We start from the raw sequence: 27,444 nt of genomic DNA on the forward strand, positions 1-27,444 counted from the left end.
TTCACTTTCACTTTCTTTTCAGCGCTAAGTCATAGGCCCAGGAGACCAATGGTGTGGGAGCGCCTGTCAGTTGCTAACTTTTCCTGCCCTGTTCTCAGAATGGTCCCAAGCACGTCACACGTTACCCTTCGACTTGCCTCTTCGTATCATCTCCCTTCCTGAATCTGTCCTCCACTTTTATTGCTGATACACACATTTTTGGACATATAAAGCAAATTATGGTGGGGTTTACGTCTTTGGGAGAACTTTTACTTTGGTCTCCTCCTCTGCTTTTCACCTTTTCAGAAAGGATTCCCCTGACCAACCGAGTGAAAGCAATACCCTACCATCACTACACACACACAAACACACACACACACACACACACACACACACACGTTATCTTCTATATAGAAATTATCATGTTTACTAGTTTACGTGTTCATTGTCCATCTCTACTTTCCACAGTTTTTCTCATCTGGCTTCAGTCCCTATGTAAACTATCTACTATTCATGTTTTAAGTTTCTTCGAGCTGGATGGTTGACTAGGTCTGGGTTAATGTGTAGTGATGTGCATATGGTGTCCGCCAAGAAGAGATCCACAGGACGGGGACTTTGTCCTCTTCATGTCGGGCAAAAAATTATTATTGAGGGATCCCAGCTTTTAAAAGGAGGTAGCCTAGGGATGAGTTGTGTCTTGAGGTCTCTCCTGTCATTTCTGCTTCCCAGGCGCACAGGGAGGTGAGCCAAGGCGAAATGGCAAGGGCCACACCCAGACAAGTGGTGCTCTGAAGCATCTTTAGGTAGCAGGTAGCCTATGGAATCTCTGAGGATCTCTGCCACCTTTGTTTACTCTGCAGAATTAAGCATTAAGAATTATAAGTGAGAGGGAGGATTTCTTAGGTCAAAAGAAGAGGGCTCAGTTGAGATAAAAGGACAGAAATAAGAATGAGTTTGACAAGTTTGGGTGACAGAGTAGTTCAGTCTGGCCAGAGTAAAGGAGGAAAGGAATTTAGGCTAAATCGTAGAATGCCTTCAGTGCCAGAATTTTTTTTTTTCTGTAGGAAATGAGAAAAGAGGATTAAAGTGATATTTCAGGATGATGAAGCCTCATCTCCTATCCCACATGTTCCTCCTACAATGTGGCATGGATGCTCGCATTTAGAGATTCTGTGTCCCCTTGCCCTGAATCTGGGTGGGCCTGTGACTGCAATGGAAGTAACATCATATGACTTCCAAAGACAGGTCATAAATGATGGTATATATCTGTCTTGTTCTCTTGGGATGATGGTTCTTGGAATCTGGGACCCTATGGTGAGGGAGCAGAGACCAAGTGGAGAGATGTTGCACCATCAGCCCAGATGAGGTTCCAGCATGACCTGCCAGATTTGTGAGTGAGGATGCCTCCAGATTATTCTAGTCCCCAGTCACTCAGTTTCCCCCAACCATAATATCTCCCCCAGCATTCATGTCTTCCCAGCTGAGGCCCCAAGCATTGTGGAGCAGAGACAAGGTATCCCAGGGCCTGTCTGAATTCATGGCATGCAGAATCCATAAGATAAAAAAATGATTGAGCTTTTAAGCCACTGGGTTTTTGGTTAAATTGTCACACAGCAATATATTGTAACTAGAGTTTTTATCTGTCCCTAATGTGATGGATGTAGGCTGGAGAGATTAAGGATAAGAGGACCAGAAAGTAAAGTTCTGTTGCAGTCTAGACAGGATTAAAAACTGGACAGAAAAAGATACATACAAGAATAGTCTTTGCGGGACATGTGGAATTGATTCCCAAATCTAGAACTGGGTTTTCTCCTCTCTGGTTGAAGGAACCAAAGGCTGGCCCTTGTAGATGTGCGTCCATTCTAACAGTTCATCAGACGGATGTTTATTAAAGGTGTGCTAGGGGCCTGGCACACAGCTAGGTTCTGAAAATAATATGAAATAAACTATTCAATTTATGCCACCAAAGAGTTTACAGGCTACATGGAACTGATTTATTGGAGATAAGCTAGGGCAAACACCCAGTAGTGAAATATCAATAGCAAGGCAGCATGTATTTAAATATTGAAATAGTGGTCAATATACTGCAATAGGAATTCCGTGAAAGTGAATCCGTGTTAGCAGGAGGGACGAGCAAGTGGGAAGTCTGTAGTTCATGGTGTAAGAAAGGGAACACTGGTTTGGGAGTGAAGTATAAGTTTCAGCTTATTTTTCTGGTCCCGTTTGCTGAATGGTCAAGCCAGATAAAAATCACAATCTCTTAAATTTGAGAAACGTTAAGTGCTTTCCGGTGATGACCTCATGTGAGCCTCCTGCCACAGGTGTGTGTGTGATCCCACGGCAGGCCTGGGAGAAGGGAGGAGGAGGAAGCAGTGTGGGACCCTGGCTCTCTTGGAGCAAATTCCTTCAATTTTTTAAGCAAGTAAGAATGACCAGGGTTCTAGACCTGAGTCATCTGCAGTGAATGGATAGTTAAAACAAGACTAAGTAAACAGCTATTTACTAAAATCATACCAAGGGAGACATGAAGAGAAGTCAGTGAAGGAAGTACAGTGGAGTGATGACAGTCAAGTATATGTGAGCTACGGTTCACCAGTATCACATATTCACATGAAAAAAATAATATAAATGGTAGAGAATTTACAAATATCTTTGAGACTTTCTTGATATCACTGTGAAAACTATTTAGGTACCTCAGAAGTCAGTGGCCTTGCCTTGTCTTACTTGCATCCTTGTGTTCCAGTATGTTCTGGCATCTCTCTCTGGAATTCCAGTTTCAACTGCCCTCTGAAAATGACTTAAAACCTTTTCTTATGAATACCATCTGGGTTTCCCCCTAAGGCATCTTAGTGTGTGTCTTATCTTCTCCAGCCTTTCTTCTAGCATACATTCATTTTGCAAGTATTTTTAAAGACGGTGGGAAATGCACTACACCAGGCGTAAGAAGGGATAAGGGAAAGACAAAAAAAAAGTTTTACATAGTTTCTACCCTCAAATAGCTCCTAGACTAGAAGATTGCACAGCCATAATCCATTCTACCAAGCGAGGTGCCGTAAAGAAGACAGGGTGCAATGGGATTGTAGGAACGAAGAGATGGGAGGTGTCATAGAACTGGTGATATGTTAACCAGGGTTGTATGTTACATCCAATTATTTAAAGTATGTGAATATATCTATATGTATGTATGCCTTTCAAAGTTTAAAAAAAAAATCATTGATCTTGGGGCTAGAATAGACCTTGAGAGACTGTCTGATTCAAAACATCACTGCATGTTTCAGACACAAGGTGAGTGGGACCCATAGAAAGACAGGCTTGCTCCCGGAGAACTTTCTTAGGTTTAACCAATGGTCGTGAAATTGCTAGAAGGCCTTAGTGGTTTCATGTGCATTGATCTGCTCCATCAATTCATCTTTAACTGTGCAGGTTTTTTTTTTAATAGAATTAGACTTGGTCCTGTAGGTTTTTAATTACCCACATTAATGTGAATTTTTATCTGGTCACATGGAGATCCCAGGTTCGTAGGACTTGGCAGTTTCAAACCAGATTTCTTCTACAGCTTTCTGGCCCATGTCAAACATCTGCTGTAAGTGTCTCCACCCAGTTTTTGCAGTAATCATGAGATATTCTTCGTTCTCTGGGTATAAGTGGCAAGAGTATGCAGCCAGGACAAGTGACTGACAAAAACGACTGCAGACAAGTAGAAACAAAGCACCCCTCTCCACGGGTGTCAGTGGGATTACGCTTTCAAAGCCTGCGAGGACATGACCTCCTACTTGTATAGGAGTCTTGCTTTCAATCATCATGTACATGATGGTGATTGCCACTTCAAACACATAGTAGCCATAGCTCATGTCATCAAAATCTAAAATCCCAGACACTTGGTATACAGCATCTCCACAGGCTGACTTGCTGGACTCTATTAAAATGTTGTGGTCATTAAGATCTCCATGATTGATACCTGAAAGGAGAAAAATCAAGCCAAGTAAAGACAGGTGTTTAATATCCCAGTTCATTCTCTCTCTGTTCCTTTTTCTCAGGTATGGACATGCAAATAATTTGATGGGATAATAGAGATAAAGAGCTAAGCCCTCTTTTTCTTGAAATAAAATAATTTCCTCTGAAAAGGATAAAGGCAGTTCATTTTGATGGTTATTTTTGCTTTTGCTTTTCATCAATACAAGGCCAGAAGATGGAGACCGTTGTCAATGCAAACACCTGACTTTGGCTACGAGACTAGTAAAGGGAAAAGAACTGTATACACAACTGTCTATTTATATATACAATGTATATATTCATGTTATAATAAGAAGCAAAGAGTGGGGAGGGAAAAAGCTCAGTGGCCGAGTGCATGCTTAGCATGTACGAGGTCCTAGGTTCTATCCCTGGTACCTCCATTAAGAAGCAAAGAGCCCCAGTGGGGTGGGGAATAGCTCAGTGGTAGAGTAGTGGGGCCCTCATGACGGGATTAGTGTCTTCAGAAGAAGAGACAACAGAGGGCTTGCTGGCTCTCTCTCCTCCCTGTGAGGACACAGAGAGAAGCCAGGAAGAGAGTCCTTACCAGAACCTGACCATGCCTGCACCCTGATCCCAGACGTCTAGTCTCCAGAACTATGAGAAATACGTTTCTGTTCTTTACGCCACCCAGTCCTCGGTATTTTTTCATGGCAGCCCAAGCTGACAGACACAGAAAGCACAGGGCAAAGAGGACACACACTGCCTATCCTAGGCTTTGCTAGAAATGCCCCTCAGTTCCTCGCCCTTTGACCAGTGCTTCATGCTGGGTCAAAAGGCTCATTACGCCCTAAAGAAACTGCTGTCCACGTACATAAGGAGATATGCCCTAGTGTGCTCTCTGCAGCATCATTTTTGTAGGAAAAACAAAGAAAGGGAACCAAACTAAAATTCCATTAACAAGAGAATAGGCAAAAAAAATTACAGTACATTCAAATAAATTACGGAGTATATATACTACAGAATATTATTCGGCAGTTGAAACTAGTGAACGAAGTGAACTAGAACTCCATACATTAAATGGTTCAATCTGAAGAACAGAATGTTTGCAGAATGGTAACATATAGCATGATACCACTTATCTAAAGTTTGAAAATATGCAAAATGCTGCTATAGGTCATTTATGTACACATACCTATGTAGTGATATTAAAACATGTATGCAAATTTAGTAGGGAGGGGAGAGGTGGGATCATGTAAAGTTTAGAGGGAGCTTCAAATGTAGCGATTCTAAGGAAAGTGAAAGTATTTTTTTAAAAAGCAACGGGAGCAAATAAGGCAAAGTTTTAAGGTTTGATAAAACTAAGCTGTACCTCCATACGTCTCTGATGGTTTGAAGTTTGACAATTTAAAAATCAAGAAAAAAACTTATTTGGTCGGGGGGCTACTCACATTCTCGAAAATGACTCAATTTGGTCATCACTTCATCCTTGAACAGCTGAATGACCTGTTCGACAATCTCCCGCTTCCGATTCTGGCCCAAAGCATACAGGTATTTTTCCAGAAGAGGAACGTTTTTCAGATTCCAGATGAAGTTCTCTCGATGAAGACTACTTAACTGCGGGTGATGGAAATTCTAAATCAAAAGCAAAGGCGGGGGTGGGTATAGCTCAGCGGTAGAGCTCCTGCCTAGCATGCATGAGGCCCTGGGTTCAATCCCCATTACCGCTGTTAAATAAATAAGTAAACAAACAAACATAATAATCTACTCCCCTTCCCCCGCCAAAAAAAGCAAAGAAACTCTGCTGGGTGCTAGTACAGGCCGGGCGTGCCTTAGGGAGGGAGCTGGCATTTGCTCATGGTCACTGACTTGCTCCATTTTCATTAATCCACAGAGTGGTAATGACATCATAGTCCCACCGATCTCATAGTTTTGAGAGCGCATCTTGCTCAGTCCTCACAACTGGGTGAAGATTGGTATTGCTAACCACAGCCTACCAAAGGGATTGGAGGCAGCTCTGAAGAACTCTGCCCCAGGCCCCCTGTTCCCTCTCTGACGTCATCTTCTACTTTTTCTGACCTTCTTCCAACCACACTGACACTGGCCTCCCTGCTGTTCAAGGAACCCATCCCTTTGGCATTTGCTGGTTCCTCCTGGTGAATCCAGGAATCCACGTGGCTGGTGCCCTCATTTCCACCAGGTCTTTACTCAAAAGTCAACTTTTCAGGACGGGGAGGACTCTGAGCCGTCCACCTAAAATTTCAGCACTCTCTCCAATACTTCGTACCCCTCCTCCCTGCTTCTGTTTCCTTCTGAAGCACTCAGCACGGATGGCTGTCTGACCTTCGCCGGGATTCGCCTGCCCACCCTGCTGTCTATCCTCACTAGAACGTCAGCCCCACGAGGGGCAGGGGCTTGTATTTGGTCTGTTTTGCTCCCGACTGTATCCCCACATCTACAACACTGTCTGGCACAGAGAAGGCACTGCTGGAGCAGAATTTGCTGAATAAATAAATGTTCTTAGCATAGAAAATTCCAGAATTGGAAAGGCCTCTCTAGGCATTGACCACTCTATCTAAAGTTCTGAATGACTTTGACCATCCCTGCACAAATGGGGAAAATTTCAAAGGATGACAAGTTGTGACTATGGGCCTGAGGGACTCAGTCCAGACCTCTTTCGCAGAGTAAGTTCTAGAAGGTGCCTTGGTGCTCACCCAGTGGAACGGCTGTCAATATTTTCTGACCACGACTTGCAATCAGAAACATGTATAAGTGACAACCCCCGTATACAGGCAACACGCACCCAGGGAAAAAGGTTTCAGTAACAGTACTTATGACCTTCCATGTAATGCACTGGTATTTTGCATTTTATTCTATTTCTTTAAAAATGCTCCTCTAAATTGATTTTAACACTCATTCTCATGACCTGGAGTTTGAAAACACTCCCCTGATGCTCCTGTTCCCATTATCATGTTCTTGCTAAGTGGTCATGTAGCCTCTGTTTGAATACTTCCTGAGGGAGGTGCTTTTTACCCTTATTGAGCCGGCTCTGTGTTCTTCCTTTTGATGAGCTAAAATCCACCTCTACCATAGTGTCCATGCCACGGGTTCCAACTGTGACATCTGGGGCCATCGGGAGCAGGATGAGACCTCTCCCACACCAGTGTCCTCCAGATGTTTGAAGACAGCACTCCTGCCCCATCAGAGTCTTCTCCTCTGCAGTGTAAACCTTTCTAGCTCCTTCAATTACTCCTCCTACGACATGGTTTTGAATCTCCTGACCATCGGGTGTGTTAAATGTCACTGTGGATCACAACACTCTGCAGAGTCAGCACTGAAGACACTGTTAGGAGTTGTGACTTGTGGGGAGCAGGACTGAAAAGAATCTAAGAATGAAGATGATGATGGAGTGAAAAAGGTTCATTTTACACCTTTCAGTACTGCTTGAAATTTTTGCCCTGTGCATATATTACTTTCATTTTTAAAGAATGCAAAACATAATGTTCCTGTTGGGTTTCCAACGGAGCAACAATTTACTCAGGGAAGGCTCTGAGTCAGCTTCTAAAATGGTGGCACTGTGACCCCAGGCATCTTGCTCCTGGATGGAGTAGTGGGAAGAATACTTGGGATGTGGATTTGGAATCAGACAGATCTGGGTTCCAACTGGCTCTATCTCTTAGTATTGTAGATCTTAGTTTCCTTCACAGTAAGATCAGAGTATCAATAGCAATCTCCTAGTCATCCATTGATCAACTGAGGCATGAAATAAACTAAGAAAAGCCACTGTGGCCAGCCAGAATGAAGGAGTGGGAGCAGACAGGCCGCCCCAGCAGGTTCCAAAGGGGCACCGGTGAAATGAGTAGAGGCTGATCTGCTTTCCCATCTGGCAAGAAGCCTCAGTGTCCACAGATCTCAACACTGTCCAGACCCCATCTCTAACACCCACCCCCTTCCCATCCCTCCAGTCCTTTGTTCCAGGCTATAGAGGCGACCACATGATTGCCACCCAGGGAGAGCCCTGCCTACTTTAAAATGGGGTTAGAATCCATGTCCTGCTCAGCCCTTTCCTCTCCCACAGGCTTAACATTAAATCAATTACCATATCTGGTTGGCTCTGTCTCCTAAATGTATCTTGAACCCTTTCTTGGTTCAAGCCTTCAGTCAGCTTTTACCTGGTTACTGCATTGGCTTCCTGGATGCACTCCCTGCCTCCATTCTGGTTTTCTGCCAATCTGTCCAGCATGTTGGCCCTCAGAGTGCTATAAATTAGAAATTTTTCCCATTTAAAAACCCTCCAACGCTCCCTACTGTCCAAGCAAATAAGATAAAGTCCAAACTCCTTAGCATCATATATGGTAACATATTTTACAATCTGACTCCACTGTATGTTTCCAACCTTATCCCCTGTCGCTCTCAGGGAGGGGGATAAATGCAGGGAGGCTACAGTGGTAAACTGCGATAGTCCAGGCAGGAATGGAACGAAGGAGGTGGGTCATAGACATTGGAGAGGTAGACTGGACGGGACTTAGTGCGGGACTGGAAGTGTTTTACTCATGCAAACTGTCACTCATACAAACTGTGCCTACTTTTTAAAGTGTCCATCTGTTCCCTGAAACACACTCCTCTAGGACAGGGGAATCCTAACTTTTCCCCCAGTGCCTGGCATAGAAAAAGTGGTCAGTGAACATTTGTTCAATAAATGAAGATGCTTTATGGGTAAGTCTGGAAGAATACTTGTCAAACATGATATCATTTCTATAGGACAAAAACATCCTTAACACAAGTCATCTCAATCCATTTGTAACACAGCTATTGCTTCAGAGAGAGCTCTTGCTGATTACACCTTATCTGGATGAAAATGTCAGGTTTTAATCTGTAAATGCAGATTCACAGATTTCAGTGAGCAGCATAAAGAATATCATGAATTTCTAAAAATGTAGGTAATCTTGCCAACACACCAGTAAAGTAAAGACCTACTATCATAAAATTCATGTATCTAGGACTCTGGTGATTTCGTAACACACGTTAAGAGCCACCATACATAAAAAGAGAGCCTGAGTTCATTTTAAAAATAAAATAAATCAAAACCAAACAAATAAAAAATTCTTATAAACAAAATAAAACCCCAAATCTTACCTCCAGTGTCTTATCCAACTTGGCGGCTAGCCTTCCAATTTCATATAACAGCTGGGAGCTGATGGGAATCTCAGCTATGGGTCTTCCTGGGAGGTAAGTCAGCAGCCTCACCAAGTAGCTTTTGATTTCGGAGCCACTGTCTAGATGGATGAAAGAATATCTCCTGTCAAATATCCTCTTTAAAAAAAAATGATTAGAGGCTGTTCTGCCTTTGCAATTATTATTGCAAAGAATAATAGAAATGACAGAGCAAGAAAAGAAAATATGCTGACCTAAGACAAGTTGGCAGGATTCCATGAGGCAGGGCGAAGCGGATCGAGCAAGCAGGTGGAACAGACAGAACTCAGAACACTGGAACTGGCCGTTTACATACTAACAAAACTGAAGCCCCAACTCTGCAGGCCTTAGCGCTGAACATAAATTACCTACTCTGGTAAGTGAATGCCTAAAATACATTTTTTTTTCATAAATTGATAATTGAGGAAACTGTGATAAAGAAATGACTGTTTCAGAATCATAGGCTTCTTTTGGGACAAACTGCTGCTTGAAGAACTCTGTCAGGTACATCTTAGCATCTAGAAGTGAAAGGGACCAAGTTTCACAGATGAGGGCTCAGAGCCTTAAGAATTTGTGTGCCCAAGGTCACACATAATGGTAATTACAGAGCTGGGATCTAAAATTCCTGATTCTGTGTTCTTTCTACTATATCATAGCACCAAAATATACAGCTGATCGTATGAATAAAAATATATATTTTTTTTTGCTTAAAAAAAAGTTCCCCTAATTTCCACATGTCCCCTTATTTACTCATCCATCAGGTCCTTTCTAGGCAGAAGAGTTACACCAGTTCCTGGCTCTAATCACTTCTGAATCAGAGGGCCAGTCTCTACTTTGGTGATGCTGTGGCTTCACCCAATTGCTGAAGTAATAACCATGTCTACGCCTGGAACAACGTACCTGTTCTTGATATTTGTACTTGTGGCCAAAATGCAGTAATGTACATGGACAAGCAACGACTGGCAGTGATCTCTTACCTATGGACGTGAGAGAGGTTATGTGGTCTCCTTTAGTACGATACACAGAGGCTGTCGGAAATCCAGCCGCTCGCAGAAACATCATGATGTGACTCTGCACTTCAATCAGGTCTGGAGTTTTGCTAGACTCGGTGTTGTTTATTTTGAGGACACATTCATTTGGGCCATCTGTAGTGTCTTTGGTTCTTGAAATGCATACATGAAAGTTTTGGTCATCATAGCTAGGAAGTGGCTGGATCTTGGAAACCTTTAACCCAAATACCGAGTCCACTATTGCAGAGGCTTGGACCTCACTGAAAGCGGGTTTGGTAAGAGCCTGTGATTGCTGACCATCTCCACTTGACATTATTTCTAGGGGAAAAACAGACAAACAAACAAATAAACTAGAAAGGGGACATATAATGAATATATTTATTTAAATGATTTTCTTTAGGACAGGCCAGTAATGTTCCCCAATATTGATTCTGTATTTGATTTAATTTTCACTCACAAAGTTAAAAAAATCAAATGAGTAAAGGAGATAAAAAAGCAGATTAAAAAGTAGTGAATAAAAATCCTTGTACCATAAATGACGTTTAAGCTCAGCTCACAAGCTAAAGGTATGTTTCCAGGGACAGAATTCAGACCAGGAAAGCACCTTGGTATTACCTAGTCCAATTTCTCCTACCCTCCTGCAACATCAACTTTATTTACAGGGGAAACTTAGGTCCTGAGAGGTTAACTGTCCTGCCCAAAGTTATATATCAAGTTATAGTAAGATCTCAGGGCTCTAGATTCCTAATCCATGATTAAGTCCTTTTGACTACATTATCATCAATTTTGGTTTAAAATATAAAGTCAAATACAGTGATTTCACTTTTCTATTCACAAATCGTGTTAAATTGTGAAGACCATCATCTAGTTTATGCTTCAAAGTGTTGGCTGATGTGCAAAGGGTCACGTGAGGCTCCATGGGGGACATGAAATGTACTTAGAGGGCTCTGAAAAGTTAACTCATAGTCACATATATCCTAAACAATAAAAAACTTAAAAGGTGTTCAAAACAAGTTATAAGGCAGGGAGTAATAAACCAATAGAATGCAAAGAAAACACTGAATTAAGGATAAACCTGAAATGCCTGAATTATCACTGAAGTGACCAGGTTTACCTTAAATTGTAAAGAATAAATTTTCTACTGCTAAGCAGAATAGGGGCTTGAAATAAAAATTAAAGTCGTTTACAAAAAATAGAGGTACACCTGAATTTATGACCTATGAAATTAATATTTACCAGATCTATGATAGATATTCAGAGGAGAGAGAAATCACTACAGCCTAAGGAAAGATATTCTTGAGAAGATGGATTTGAATTGAGCTATTAAATATGATTTGGATAAACAGGATGGGGGAGACTGTTTTCTTCCCCTTGATAATGTCACCCTCTGCTACACATACTGGGCATATTTCCCAAGTGTTTGTGTGTGTGTGTGTGTGTGTGTGTGTATGTGTGTGTGTGTATACACATGGCAATGTAGGGCTTCTAAATACCCTTCAGGAACCAAATATTTAAGATCCTTGCAATCTCACTTCCCTCTTTTCCCAAAATAGTTTTATTCCAATCCTTCCTTATAATTGTAAATAATTAATAACATCTTGGGGATGGGTTGCATTTTAGGGTATAATTTTGATTGCAGTTCAAGGGATGCAGAGTTATATAAAAAGAGTCTCATGAACAGTTAGCACTTGTTAGAAATCAGGACAGCTGTTGCTTCTGGCAAGAAGGTGGCATGAGGAAACTTTCCCGGAGGAAAATGTGCCATATCTTGACTAGGCTTTGGTTACATAGGTATACATATTTGTCAAAACTTAGCTTAAAACTCAGGTAAGTGTAAATGCCATATGATATCACTTATATGTGGAATCTAAAAAAAATAATAAGGACATAAATGAACTACTTATTATTTATAACTTGATTTCCTGAATATGTGTAAGCACATCTGACTGTCCTTTATGATTGTATTACTGCATTCTGTTGATTCTTAATTTGTGGCTGGCTTTATTCCTTTGATAACTATGTAAGTTTAAAAAGCTAAAGCTCTAATCTGTTCTTAGAAATAATGATCAGTACACATACATAAACTCAAACAATGTGCAGTATATTGTATATATGTATTTACATGCAATATAACGTGTATGTAGTCAAACTGTAATAGTTCTACCTAACAAAACTGGAAAAGGAAAAAAAATTCACTTGTATTATAAAAAAAACTAAGTGTAAGATCTGTGAATCTCACTGAATATAAATTTCATCTTAAAAAAAAAAAGCCCTTGTGAGGGCTTGGCTAGGACAAGGGAGTGGGGGTGAGGTCTCAGGACTTTCTTAGCGCTCCCCAAATCAGACTATATGTCCGTTAATGTCTAATCACTTCAGATCCATGACAGCCAAAGCCCAGTGAGGGGACGGGGATAAAATTCAGGGAGGTACGCTAGGGCTCTCCTATATGACCCCCTCTCTGCCTCAGCCCCAAGAGGACAGGCTGGTGACTCAAGTGACAATAAGAATGTAGACTTCACATGCCAGCCCCCTCTCTCTCCCTGCCTTCCCTGACCCCCCTCCCTAAGTGCTTTTTCCTGCCTCTGAACTTGCACAGCCCCTCGTGCCACTGGTTCCCACCACCTGTTTTAGTTACTGCATTTCTGCCAGTCACTTCTCATGTTTCCTTTCTGACCAGAGCATTTGCTTTCAGAAGCAAATTAAATTACTGAGATTTCGTTCACTAAAGATATTGTGACAAAGCCTAAATGTGGCTTCAAAACAATCTTTGCACCTGAAACTTCTGGGAAGCAATATATCCTGTCACACTGTATTTGGGCTTAAGGCTTTACAGGGGATTTTAACTTCCTTCTGGAGATTTACAAACAGGTGTAAGGCCTGTATTCAGAGTGTAATATGAACTAAAGCTTTAAATTCAAGATGAAATCCTGGAGTAATTTTTCAACTCCTAAAGCATTAAGGATATCAGAATAATTCCGAATTTGATATCAGTGATAAATCCTTAAAGTTGGAAGGAATCTTAGAGGCAATTAACGAAGGCCAAACTGTCTTCTAGTCTAGAAGAATGTTCCTATAACATCCTTGAGTTTGTGAAGCCTCTGCTTGAAAGGTATGGTTTTCTAAAGCAATGTAAAGCAATATTGGCAGCTCCAGCCATCAAAAGACAGCCTGCTGCAATAAAAGGTAGTGAAGGTTAAGTGTATTTTGCCACAATGTTAAAAGTGGAGGGAAAAACAGTTGCTATGCTGGGAGAAATAAAACATATTGCAGTCCCAGCTCTGCTAGTTGGCTCTGAAACTCTGGACTATTCACATCTCCTTTAAAAGAGAGTTGGACTAGATCATCCCTCAAAATCCCCTTCTACTGCTAACAGTCTATGTGTCTAAAGCTGTTTCTTTTTGAGCTTAAACTTGCCTCCCCCCTCCCCTTGTCTACAAGGATTCCAAATTATGGAACTACAGGCACAGATCAAGTCAGCTCCTGTAAGTAAGTAAATGACAGAGAAAGGAATCTGTCATCAAAAATGTCTGTCTTAACCAAATGTCTTTTGTCTGGGTGGGGGGAGCAGTGAAGGGAACTCAAATCCTATAGGTAAGTTGATCTCTATTTCCTGCCAACAGTGTTTTACTTGGCTCCTGAGAAAGCCCTCAGGAAGCAAATGTTTTCCAACTCCAGGGCATGTGCTAGAATCTAGAAACCTTTGTCCTATATCCAGCGGGGCTGGACCTTAAACTCTGCACTTTGTGTAAGGTATACCAGACAAGAAAAAGGAGTCACTTTGATTCTTTCCTCTCCCTCACTCTCAAAGTTTTACAAAGTCTAGTAAATTCTACCTTAGCATGTCTTTCAAATCTACCCTCTTCTCCTGCAGTTCCTTCTGCTACATCCTTCTAAGGTTGGAGAGCAAGGATTATACCTAGTAAATTTCTGTATCCCCCTTACCCAGCCCAGGGTCTTATTAAATATCAGAGGGACTAATGGAAGAAGGGCTATATTCACTCCACAGGCTCATGGGGCCATTTACCCTCAAAGGGGATCAGGAAATAGAAAGGCAGGGAAGCTAGAATCTGTAGTTTTTCAAAGACAACCACAATGCACTATTGGGTGCTCCAAGTGTTTTACTGCTGGGTGAGGGGTAAATTAGTGGATAAGCGGCCTGAGGGGTTGCTAACCCAAAAGGCAGCTAAATAAGGGGGGGGGGGGCGCACAAGTCGGGTTCACAGCGTTATCATGTTAGTGAGGTCCCTCGGAGCCTTAGAAAGGGTTCCCAGTAACAACCTGGCTCGGAGTGCCAGGTGCTGCACCTTCCCTCTGCCAAGGTCTCCACACAAGTCGCGTCAGGGTTGGACCATATGGCTTCTCCGGTGCCACGCCCCAATCCTGGGATCTCGGTCCAATCCTTCTGGGCTACAGGTGCGATCGAGAGAGGAGGGTGAACTGGCGCATCACACACGCAGCGAGCCTGAGGCGGAGTAGCGGCTAGGGGAGCCCGAGGCTCACGACTCCGGGCCCCAGACTCGCAGCACACCTCCCTGCTCTAGGCCAGTCCCCCAGAGGATTCTAGGGTTCGCCTCTACTTTCGCCGCCCGGCTCACCCGCAACGACCCGAGGTCCTGAGGCGGATCCCGCTCTCCAGCAGCCCGGGACTCTGGCCGCGGTCCTGCGCTGCCGCGGGGAGGTCGCGCCGGACTCCCTGCGTCTGGGTCCGCCTCTCCTCCGAGCCCGCGAGTCCTGACTTCTGATTGGCTCCTCGAGACCCCCCGCCTCCAATCAGCGCAGACTGCTGGAAGGCGAGGCTCGCCCAGGCAGAGCCGGCTTTTCCCCGCCCCGCCCTGGGCCTGCCTGCCTAGGAGGCTGCGAACTGAAGTTCCTAGCTCTGGCTTCTGATGGGTTTTCTGCAGTCCTGCCCCGCCTTCTTCGGTGGTCACCCCAGTCAGAACGCGGCTACCTCGCTACAAAACTGGACTTCTTGTTTCTGATTGGCTCTTCGAGATTCCGCCCCGCCCCCTGGTGAGTAGCCATTTAGCAGGCTTTCGGCCCTTGAGTGGCACCTCGCAGTTCCTCCCAGTCCACGTCGCCGTGGAGGCTTCGTGGACTCCTTCTCCCAAGACTCTAGGTGTCTGGGTAGACTTCATCTCTGGTTTTTCTTTCCTCAGCGTCCCTTCCCCTCCTGCTGGAAACACGTATCCTGGAGGCTTCGCAAACGTGGCCCAGGGTGGCCTCAAACCCATCCAAGTCTCCAGGAACTGCAAGAGCTCTGCTCGGGGAACCTGGGAGTTGGGCCTGGCTTTCTGCACAGGACCTCGCTCTCCCAGGACTACTGGAATGTTAGAACTTGAAGTTGTCTTATTTATCGGATAGGTCCACACGTTCCTTGTACTGATGGGGAAACTGAAGTCTAGAGGACACAGAGCCTCAACCACACCTGGTCACCCAGCTTCTAGATTCAGCTCTTGCCACAGCTCCGAGTTTTCTACTCTCAAGCCATTAAATTGAATATAATAGATGTAAAGTGGGAGCGGGATGTAAGATATAAAAGCCACCTTAACAGGTTCCCTCTGGGGTTGGGGTGATCACAGTTCAGATCTGGTGGGATGAATGATCCATGTACACTGAGAAATAGAACTGGTAGTTGGGTCAGAATCCTTATTTAGGTAGTTCAACCACTGGATTCTTCCTCTGCAGGAAAGTGCAGAATACACATGATTATCAGGAGGCTGCCTTGGGAATCATGGCGTAACAGCCAGGCTAGTTGGGTGACCTTAATCGTCAAGGGCACTAGGTTCTGGTAGAATTTGATGCACTCTGCAGCCGAGCAGAACCTGACAGTATAGAGCACTCTCTCAACTAGAGTTCTAGGTACGACTCACGTCTCTGCAACTCGTTCTGTTTCTGTCCATGGACGTCTCCTCCTCCTCCCCCTCCCACGATGTAGCACACTCTGGTTATCTGCAGTCACCCTGATTGACTGACTTGCATGTTTCCCGAATCTCTATCAACCACCAATCTCCTCTTGTCTTCCTGTAGATATTGTTCTTATCTGCTTCACTTCTCATTTCTGAGTAGCAAGGCTGTCTTTTTACAGCCCCAGGGCAACATTCTTAATGTCTCACTCCTGTAGGTTGTCAAAGACCAATTTTGATTTGGATAATCTGTAACCAGAATCTGACTCCCATTGGGCCTGATAGGCCCTTCCGCATGCAGGCCCTGAATTTTCTCTGCCTTCTCACTGTTCCACCTCTACTGATTGGTCTGTTGTTTGTTTTTTCTTCCTACTTTTCTGGGGATGAAGGAATGGGAATGAAGCTTGGATCTGAAAATTATGGTGAGAATTACAGACGGGGCTGCTAGTCAAGGCTGCCTCCTTTGGCATGGCTCTTTCTACTCACTACACCTTTTTTTAGAAATTCCTTATTTTGTAACTTGCCTTTTACTTTAAACAAGCATTTTCTTGTCTTTAAGAATATCCTTAGACATAAATCTTTTGTGCATTTTTAATGCTGTCTTTCAGATACACTGCTCAGTCATATTACTGGGTCTAAGAGAATGAACATTTCTAAGGCTCTTCATACATGCTGCTAAATCATGCTTTTCCTCAATAATGTCAATATTGGATATCACGACGATGAAAAATGCTCCACCAATCTGACAGACATGTCATGTCATTGTTGTATCAACGTTTTTTCTTCTCTGCCTGGCCACTGGGACACCTTAGTAGTGGCTCTCAGAGTTTAGTGATCAGAAATTAGAGTGAGAAAAAATGAACAATTTGCAGAGTGAGATTAGAGATATTTTATATTATAAAACATCCTATAAAACATAATACCCTAGTAGTCTTATGATACGATATACTGCAGGGTGTTTAAAATGGTAAAAACTCAGTGCCAATTTGTGAACACAAAGTTCAGTGACAAGTGTCATTATACAGGCAAATTTGGGGGGATTACATATACACCTGCTTCTGCAATAAATGTCCCATTTTTGAAGTGTACTAAACACAAGCTTTATAATCGGACATTTTGGAAAGCTCATCAGCCAAACAATTCACATCAAATCAAAGTAAGCGGAAGCTCATTTATAGTTAGAAAGCAAAACTAGCATCAAGTGAAAACTATAAACTAACACAATGCAACACTGGTGTTAAACTAGGTTTCTACAAAAACTCTGGATATTTACACTATCACCATGTGTTTGTGTTGTATTGATACAAACTTTGTAAAGCAAATTTCTTAAGAATACTGAATTGGAATCCTTAGAACACTCTTAACAATACTTTGATAACTATGTAAGTCTAAAAAGCTAAAGACCTAACCTGTTCTTAGAAACAATCAGTACATATATGTAAACTAAAAAACATGTGCAGTATTTTGTACCTATGAGTGTGTACATGCAGTCAAACTGTAATAATTCTATCTAATAAAACTTAAAAAGGAAAAAAAATTAAAGGGTAAACTTTACAGATTAAAAAACTCTTAATGTACCAGTTTTGGTTTATGAACACCAAATTTTAGTAAACCTTATTTAGGTTACTCTTAAAAAAGTGGGTGAAAGGGCAGGTATTTTTTGATCAGTGGACAGCTGAACATATTTATAAAACATTACTTTAGGGTAGCGGCCCCTGGCCCTGGCTCCCAACTGCAGATGACTGGCTTCAAGGGAGCACTGCTAAATAAATAGCCAGTGGAAGGAGGAAGTGACACATGCCAGCTGGTCTTAAAGCAGAGGTTCATGAAAGCACAGCACCTCCATCCCGCATCCATCAAGAAAAGGCCATTTCCTCGGGTGATACACCCTTACAGCCTGAGACAAATTCAGTCCTAAATGTTCACTTCAACATAAATTACTTCCGTAATAAAATCCTATAGTGTGGAGGTTAATTAAGTACAGTGCAACTTGTGGAGGGTCCAATTGCTCGTCAAATATGTATTTTGTTTAGTTGTAATAACTAAAGTGCTATAAACAGAATAGATAAATTAGGAAGAACCAGAATCAGTAGCTATAAGCCACAAGGAAGCAGACTTCAGCTTGAAATAAAATCTATGTAACCATCAAAACTTCAGTCAACAGGATGGGCTGCCTAGAACAGTAGACGGTCTCCATCTCTTGAATGTTCAAGAACAGGTTGCCCAGTTAGATGTTATCTGTACAAGGGATCCTGCTCTGGGTGAGAGATCAGTCTTTTCAACTCTAAAATGTGATTCCACGGACCTAAGTACTTGTTGGGACAACCTCTGAATCAAGGTCAACTTCACTTACTGTTTCCTCAAGGCTATCCCTATTGCAAACTTTATCTTGGTTTTCATTCTCCTATTGGGAATAACTAGTGTGTGAATACTTAGATAACATGCTTAAAGAGAAAATTCTGGATGGTATCCTATTTCTTTTGAAGTTATGGCATTTTATTTTCAATTACCACAAAATATTTTATAACAAGAGTCAAGTATGTGATAATACAATTTTCTTTATTAAAAATAATTTACAGCATCAATAACATATACACAATTCTCAACTGAACTTTGCCTCCAATATATTTCTATACAATACTTAACATTGTTGAACTTAAAACTGTTATACTGGTTTGTTGGCTTTAAATAATAGACAATGATTTACAGTCACTTAAGTGAGAGATATATGATTTCATAATTACCTACTATGTGTAAAACTGATAGAAACATCGGCACTATCACACTTTGGGGGGAAAAGTCACTAAAGAAGCCAAAGTCCACCTCCTTCCCCCTCTCTTTTATTCCAAATCAAACTAAGATCGGGTCAACATCCAGTATCTGAGCATTTTCTCCTAAACCTAAAGGCAAAAGACAGGTGTCTTTTAATTCAAACATAGAAAAATGTCAGTCAAATAATTTCTCCTCATCCTGTCACTCAACACCGAGAAGGCGGATGCACAGAACACTGTTACCATGTATGTGAACCACTGCGATTCTGACTCAGGTCTTGGCTGTGCTTTCTGCCCATCAGGATCACTGAAGTCTGACTACCAGTGAAAACCTGAGCAATCTGGCTAAAGGGATTCCAATACCTCTCGTTCAATTATCAGTTTGGAGGTAAGACAGGAGATAACGACAGCTGTCACCTTGGAAACTCCCTAGGTGTGGCAATGGCAATTCAGGGGTTGGAGGACATTTTCACCAATTAGCAAAACCCAGAGGCATGGACTATGGCAATGGTCCGTAGCATGATGTTTCTTAAAAGCTAACAAAAATGCTGCTTTTGATAATGACCTTTGAAATGGTACTTTTAAGTTCACAACACTGATTTGCTTCTCTCGTGGGCCTATTATCTATTTCCTCCCACAATATTTATGTATTTTTTTAACACACAAAATTATCCAGATATACTCAACAAAGGAGGTAAGTAAAACAAACAAACAAACAAAACCAACAGGTGCCACATTTTTGCAAACACAAAATTTGGCTGGAGGCAGAATTATAAGGTACACTCTGGGACACACATCCATGACTCTCCTCCCCAACTGAGCCATTGCTTATCAAGCTTTTTGGTTCAATGTATATAAGCAAGAGATTAAGAGAACCTTCATTTTGTTCCCGAAATACAAGATCTTGTACTATCACTGGAGGAGGTAGACTGGATGTGTAAAGGCTTAATTCACAGCTAGCTAGCTGTATCCTCTTCAACTGCTGGAGCTGTTGCTTATGATCACGACACCCAGGCCTCTGCCCAGAGGGTACATATTACAGTGTGGCTTAAAAATAATACAGATGTTCTCCCCGCACATGACAATCTGGAATTATCATTTCTTTAAAGCCTATAACAGATATTTTAACATTTAACTTGTAAATTCTCCACCCCAATTCATATTTTCATGTAAATTAAAAACACATGCACTGACAAATACACAGCATAATAAAATATCAAGAACACAATATGATTTGAAAGTACCAAAGAAAATATTTATAAAAAAATTTAAATAAAAAGGAAGTCAGTTTGCCAAACTCTAATCCATCTAATTGTCTAAACACATATTTGCAGAATATTTTCCAAAGATTGTATGACTGATTATGTGCAAAGTTCTCAGTGGCCTTTACCCGCTGGTTTGGTAGTTTCAGTTAGCTTAAAACAAGTAATTCTTTTTTCTGTGCAATGTGAACTAATTCTGAATTGCAGTAACTTAACTAGGTCATATGATGATCTCTATGTGGGGAAAAAAAATCACCACAATTAACCTTCTGCCTACTAAGTTTAATTTCTTAATTTAAAAAAACGGTAGGATTTTCTGGAATTAATTATCCAACATTTTCTTAAAAGTTGCCAAACTTCTTGATGACAGAACATTTGTTGTGGTAAACAGACATGCATATAGAGAAAATATGGTATTTTGACAGCAATAGTATTTTATCCTGACAGTCAGCAGACATACATAATTAATAGTATCATGCATCCCAGGTAAAGTAATGATTCAAAATGACGGGCAGTCAATTTAAATAATTAAGAAATAGCCAACATTTAAAAAATGCTTAGGGTTGAACAACCATATAATTTAGGGTGGATAATTTAAAAATCTAGAAGAAATCATGTTAGCATTTAATAAATAAAGTTCTCTTTAGCAACTATGAACGAGTGTGGAATTTTGGTTAATGATACCTAAAATATTAGGTTATAGAAAGTTATAGAATCACATAAAGTGAGCAAAATAATCTAATCCAATTAATATAATGCCACCCAAGGTTTGCCAAAGTCAAAGGAGCAAATTACTGAAAAATTAAGGGCAGCACACGTGATGCTTATTTTCACTGCTAATACATGGTGCTACACAACCAGCTGTACTTCTGCAACAATCCACCTTCAGATGTGGAGGAAACCTTGGCTGGGATGGACAGAATGATTGTGTCTGGGGCAGGTTCTATCCCTTGCAGTTAGACTGAGACTTAGGATAACCCTGGCTTATACTACAAACTAAGAATGCCAACTATGTCCAGCTCAGTTTTAAAGAAGAATTAACGTATCTGAAAGTCCATTTATAAATCTGATTCCACCTTCCACCGTTTTAGAATAATCTGGCCTCTTGTATTTCAATCTGCTACTCTTAAACCAACAAACAGTAGTATACAGTTTTATAGGTGCAAAACTAAACAAAAAGACTTCAGGAAGGTTATTCATATAAGAATCTTCAACACAAGTTCAAATTCTGCCTTTATTTACAAAATGGTCTGATAAAATATCCCCCCATACTTACAGGTCTCTTCCACAACACACTTCACACGTTGATTTTAGCAATGTTAATAGCACCATTCGTATATTATTTAAAATCAGGAAGATTTCATTTCAGTCACTACGGTGATTCATAATCATTTACATCCATGGATGTGATAAGTGAACACACGAGGACTGTCTGCAGCTCCACGGTCAGGATTCCTGGGTCCAGCACAAAAGGCTTTGTTTGCAGTTACCAGTTATGAAAGGTATCCATGGTGAGTAGATACTATGAGAATTTTCGTGCCACAAAGTTTAATAATCCTCCATGTTTGTACAATGTTATTTCCACATCATTTTCAAACGAAGCAATCACGCTGAATACTTTTCCAGTGCTTGTCTTTAAACAAACAAAAACATCTCACATGAGCGGTAAAATCTACAAAGTGTTACTCAGTGGTTAAGACCATCTGTCTTCACATTCAATGACTGTACTTACACATATTCTGTCTGAAAAACATTTGTCCTACTTGAAAAACACCTAAGATACCTAACCATGTGCTTCACAGCTAAACAGAAAAACAGATATTTTCATCCCTAACTCTAAATGACAAGCATCGTTATCACCTAAAACATTAAATTAGATGATTTATTAGATTTTGACTTACTAATTAGGGAAGTTATACTCATTACTCATGTTCATTTTATGTTAAGTTAAATATTCACTGCATATAAAATCTGTTACTCTTTCCCTGAACACTCAAGTTTGGCTTCTCTAAAAGTGGTGTATATGCCTGGACTAAAATTAAATCAGGACAGAGAGAGCTAATAACTAGGAAAAGGAAGTTGACACATGAAACTCAAAGTACATATATCTTCTTTTCTTCTGGACTCAGTATCCAGTGTTTTCTACTTTTCCTCAGAGAACATCAACCATATTAACATAGATTTAAGTACACAGAAAACCAAGCCATCTTTCTAACTACAATTTATGCTAACTGACATTAGTATACAATTTACAGTAATTGTTTTTCACTCAATTTACAACCACCTATTTAAATATATAGTACACAAGCATATATTTGAGAATTTTAGATATACCTTTATATTTAATGTAACTCCAGGAGACAGTTCTTCAGGAAATGTTAAAGAAAATGTTTCTCTGCCAGAGAGGCCCAAGGAATCTGCATTTTCTCCTGGAAGGAACTGAAGTGGAGCTATGCCAATTCCAATCAAATGATCTTTGTGAATTTTTTCATAACTTTCAGCCAAAACAGCTTTCACACCCTGTAACAAACGTGCATTTTATTTCCTCCATTCATCTCTCAAAGCTGCTTTACTGAGTAGTTTAAAGGGAAAAATTTCTACTTTTGGCTTTTCTGAAAAACTTTTAACCTAATACCCCATACTAAAGGTGAATGTTATATCAAAGTATTTAAATGAACTTTTTATATTATCTTTCTGTGTCTTTAAGTAGCTCCTCTGCCAGGCCAGGGTTAAGTAAGCACAGGGCCTACCACACAGTAAGAGCTCTCTCTAAATGCCTGAAACTCAGATAGGGCTCAGGAGGGTTTCTGCTTAATTGTGATGGATCTAAGTAACGTATGTGTTCATCAACACTCCCTTTTAAACTGCCACCAAAATATAGGAGTAAAGAAGTATAACCCCGTAGCAACAAAGGGAACAGGATGTGAAAATTCTCTAAGTGTTTAGAAGACAGAGCTAGGTAGCTGACTTAGTGTTGAAACTACAGAGTGATGAACTGAAATGAGAGTGATGCCAATAAAATGTGAGTCAATCTGTAACAAAGAACCTAGAAGAGGCTTGAGACTCAGAGGCATGAGGTTCTGGAAACACTGGGATACTGGTTAGAAGTCTATAAAAAGCAGTAGGATCTCCAGCCCAGTCCCCACTCAAGAAGAGAGAAGGTTTATTCTCTGAAGAAAACAAGCTGAAGAGGCTCTGGACTCACGTTTTCTCAACTGACCCCATTACCGTCCTCCTAAGGAGCCCTTTATGGACATTTTCCGTCTAATCATTTCCTCCTCACTCCCACTCCCCAAATACAATGTGTATCTGTTTATGTATATACATGTAAATCTGCACTTTATACATAAAAAGAGCAAGATTTTTTTTTTTTAACACCCAAGAACCAGTCTTCACCCCTTGGAAGTGCCATCACCCTGTAGAGAACGGATGCTCGACTGAGAACTAGGCACAGGGGAAGGCTGGGTGAAAAGACTAGCAGAAATGGCGGGAGTAAGTCTTTCCTCAGTGGGTCTCCTTCCAAGAAGAAACATTTGAATGGCCTCAGAGAAAATACCTACAGATACTGACATACAGGGCTCTCTCAATGAAAAAGGTAGCTTATCATAGTAAGGCCCCCTAACTGACAAAGCCCAGCCCACAACCACAGCCTGTCATTAGTTTTTTAATGTGTAACTGAATGGACAGCCAAGGATCAACAGCTGTATGAGGAAAGCCTGCAACGTAAACCAAGGATACAAAAACCTTAGGAAAAAGGGACCCTCTACCTGTAACTAATATCCATGACGCAGGCATATCCCGTTTTATTACCTTTGCAGATACTGTGGTTTTTTTTTTTTTAAAACAAATTAAAGTTTTGTGGCAACTCTATGTTGAGCAAGTCTATAGGTGCCAAAATTTTCCAACAACATTTGCTCACTTCATGTCTGTGTCGCATTTTGCTTAATTCTTGCAATATTTCAATTTTTTTCATTATTATTTTGTTATGGTGAATCTGTGTAAGTGATCTTTGATGTTACTACTACGATTTGCTGAAGACTCAGATGATGGTCAATATTTTTTAGCAATTAAGTATTTTTAAATTAACATACGTACTTTTAAAACAAAATATGCTATCGCACATTTAATACACTACAGTCTAGTGTAAACATTTACATGTGCTGGGAAACAAACTCACTTTACTGCAGTGGCCTAGAACCAAAACTGCAGTTATCTCTGAGGTATATCAGTATTTATAATTATTATCTTACAAAGACAAAAGAATTAGGCTGACTCCTACAACTCCTTAGAGTATTTACATGTTAAGGGGGAAGATTAAAGATTCAAAAAGAATGACATTTGTATGATTATAACAGCTCTGAGGGCTGTATTCTGACCAGGTTTTTACAACTACAGTTGTAAAGAGAAGCAGAGTTATGAGTATGAAATGACAGAAAGCACACGTCACTGACTATTCTTGCCAGCAGCTCCTCTATGTGCTCTTCAACAAAGAAACAGTCTCAACAGAAATGTCTTCCTAGCAGATAGCCAGGCACCTTCATCATCTACTTGGAAAAAAGAAGTAAAACCTGGCCCACTATCTCTGAGTCTGTTACCCCCTGATGGAGCAAGTCAGAGAAAATTACATGAAAAGGGGGCAAGTAAAACTACCAATGGGTACAAAACATTACTATAAAAGCAACAGTTTAAGACAGAATCAGCTTTCCCTCTACCATATTGATTTCTACAATTAAGACTATAGGTTTAATCAAATTCAGACTATTAAAATGCAACTAGATTAGTACAATGTTTTACATAAGATCACTTAAAAAAAAAAAAAACTACAAATAGGAGATCCAAATAAGTTTAAGAAATCCAAATGAGCAAAATAAACATTGATAGAATGTTACTGACAAAAGAGAATATTTAAAGCTGAAGTTTAAGATAAAATTTAAGAATCAATACCAGTAAGTATGGTCCTTTGGCAGCCCAGTCTCTTGAATTCCCTGAACCATATTTCTTTCCTGCTAAAATAATCAGCGGGATACCTTCTTTCTGGTACAGCTCTGCAGCCTCAAATACATCTAGCTGTAGATTAAAACAAACACAAAAGTTTTTAATACAAATTCTGGCCTAGTTAGCAACTGCCTAAATACTTTGTATACATCCTTACCGTCTGTCCTGATGGAAAATGAACTGTTTTGGGAGCTGGTTTTCCAATAAACTTATTAAAAAGCTTGATATTTGCAAAAGTGCCTCTTGTCATCACAGCATCATTACCCCTTCGGGCTCCGTAAGAGTTGAATTCACGAGGGGTAAGGCTGCAAGAAAGTTACGGAAGTTTTTGTTTCAGATGGAAAGTAATCACACATTAGTGAACTGTAATATTTATTCAAAAACTTTTATTTTGGAAATTTTCAAGCATGTACAAAAGTAAAGAAAACAAAACAGTGAATGCCCAGGAGCCTATTACTAAACTAGAATAATCATTTCATGGAATCTCATTGTTTCTTCTATATCATCCTCTATCAGACTGTTTGAAAGCAAACCCAGATATCGTATCTTAGCTGTATATATTTCAGTATGTTTCTCTAAAAGATATGGACTTAATACTACCTAGATACAAATAATAATAATAATAATAACAACAACAACAACTATAACCTTAACACCAGCTAGCCAGTCAATATTCACATGTCCCCGATTTTCTTTTTCTGGTAGCTCTTTTGTTTTTGGTACAAGACATCTAGAATCATCTTCTATATTTTCCAATCCCAAATCTGGAACCAATCATTTCTTCAAGAACCACTGATTGCTTGCACCAAGAATTAGTATTTAGACACCATAATCTGGGTCCTGTGGGTGTTCATTGGTACTGGATTGGTCACTACATAAATGACCTTTTAGGCCACGAAAAAACTTAGCATAAGCATCTCAACAATCAACAACCAACTCTTATTAGTCTGTAATTTGGTCTTTTATGTAAAGGCAACAAATCTTCTAATTTAAACATCTTACTTCAGGATGTACATTTAAATATTGTACTTCAAGATGGAGGTGGTGGTGGTGGGGTGTCAAGTGTCTTTACAAATAAAAATTTTAACTGATAAAACTGCTGTATTAAACACGCTAAGAAATCCATATATAAATTATAATATAAAAATTGTGTATTTGAGAAATGGTGATTTTTTGTTTGGGTGGAAGCTATGTCACAATTATGATCAAGATGGAAATCACAACCAAAAACATTTGGGAGAAAAAACCTTACTTTATCTATCACCACTATAAACAAAAGCCATGTGTAAAACAAACTGATTCATCTTTATTAAAGTACATCAAATGGACTTGCTATTAGCAATTTCTGCCAAAAAGTGTTTTAATTCACACCAAACTACAATTACCTAGAAAATAAATTCATAGATTTCACAACAGCACCAACAAGATTATATTAAGAGCTATGTAGTATTATTATATGTCAAACCAAGCTAAGTAGCACTGATTTTTGTAAGATATTTCAATGAAAAGTCTTGTCATTTGCATAGCTCAAGCATCAAAAAGCTAATCTGGCAGCAGCAGGACAAATTCTGCCTTTAGCAAAACTTTGTCTCTAGTGTCAATACAGTTCTTTGACAACAGAGCATCTCTACATTATTAATCATGTAGAAATGAAATTAAACCCTTATAGTTTTGGGTTTACATACCCTATGTAAATGATCTTTACATTCACATTTATTATTCTTATAAAATGTTACGCTCATGAAGCAGACATTCATTATCTTTTGATTTGATACAGATTGAGCCTCGTCTCATGCATGTACCTTTTACAGCCCAAAAAACATATTTACATTTTGTACTCCAACAGCAGGAGGGTGGTTAGAACCATCATGCTTTATTTGGTAGATCAAACCAAGCTGAATTTTCAACAAAGTAGCACTGAAAAAGAAAAATCTTGTTTCCAATCAGTCTTTGAATTAGAACATTCGAAGTGGACAGAATGGAATAAGCAAAAGCAGGTACAACAGCAGGTACAATAAAAGTGCCTTAGTTACTGCTTAGGTCAAATACATTGACAATCAGACACCTATAATAGCATGTAATTTACTGGATACAGGAACATGGCCTGTAAAAGCCTGTTAACCAGTGAGAAAGATAAAACAAAAACAGGCTATTACCATGTACACGTACCCTCTGTTTGTCAAATACTTAGCAGCAGCACTGCTCCTAGCGATGCTTCCAGCAGGTGATATATGATCTGTTGTGACAGAGTCTCCCAGATACAGTAAGACATGGGCATTTTCAATAGGCTGGAGTGCAACTGGCTCTTTGGTCTAAAAGGTAAAAAATGTTGAAGGCATTTAACTCTTCATGAGGTTTTCTTCAGTTCATAACAATCTTT

At 40.3% G+C, this 27,444-nt stretch overlaps 2 protein-coding genes across 6 annotated transcripts in view; both read right to left on the reverse strand.

The window, feature by feature from the left end:
* Positions 1–2,463: 2,463 nt before the first annotated feature.
* Positions 2,464–15,009, reverse strand: HYKK (hydroxylysine kinase). Of its 4 annotated transcripts, XM_014558267.2 has the most exons (7): positions 14,729–15,009; positions 14,412–14,540; positions 10,101–10,451; positions 9,067–9,206; positions 8,103–8,189; positions 5,382–5,565; positions 2,464–3,937 (listed from the first exon to the last, which is right to left on the reverse strand). In XM_014558267.2, exons 3-7 carry the CDS (start codon positions 10,444–10,446, stop codon positions 3,477–3,479), a joined length of 1,218 nt encoding a protein of 405 aa, XP_014413753.1. In that variant the 5' UTR covers positions 10,447–10,451; positions 14,412–14,540; positions 14,729–15,009; the 3' UTR covers positions 2,464–3,476. The 4 variants fall into 4 exon arrangements, with proteins under 4 accessions (XP_014413753.1, XP_014413749.1, XP_014413763.1 ...); XM_014558263.2 differs by lacking the exon at positions 14,412–14,540 and having other exon boundaries at positions 14,729–15,007; XM_014558277.2 differs by lacking the exons at positions 8,103–8,189; positions 14,412–14,540 and having other exon boundaries at positions 5,382–5,547; positions 14,729–15,004.
* A 3,565-nt stretch (positions 15,010–18,574) lies between these two features.
* IREB2 (iron responsive element binding protein 2) overlaps positions 18,575–27,444 on the reverse strand; it is a 46,285-nt gene continuing 37,415 nt past the window's right edge. Inside the window, exons 18-22 of one of the 2 annotated variants that reach the window (XM_032469218.1) lie at positions 27,234–27,376; positions 25,222–25,369; positions 25,014–25,136; positions 22,404–22,589; positions 18,575–21,702 (exon numbers count right to left, since the gene is read on the reverse strand). In XM_032469218.1, coding sequence (XP_032325109.1) covers positions 21,592–21,702; positions 22,404–22,589; positions 25,014–25,136; positions 25,222–25,369; positions 27,234–27,376 — 711 coding nt within the window. In that variant the 3' untranslated portion in view covers positions 18,575–21,591. Of the gene's footprint in view, positions 21,703–22,403; positions 22,590–25,013; positions 25,137–25,221; positions 25,370–27,233; positions 27,377–27,444 lie in introns of those variants that run through there. The other variant, XM_032469219.1, reaches the window with a different exon arrangement.

This window comes from Camelus ferus, chromosome 27, assembly GCF_009834535.1.
Source record: "Camelus ferus isolate YT-003-E chromosome 27, BCGSAC_Cfer_1.0, whole genome shotgun sequence".
Lineage (NCBI taxonomy): Eukaryota > Metazoa > Chordata > Mammalia > Artiodactyla > Camelidae > Camelus > Camelus ferus.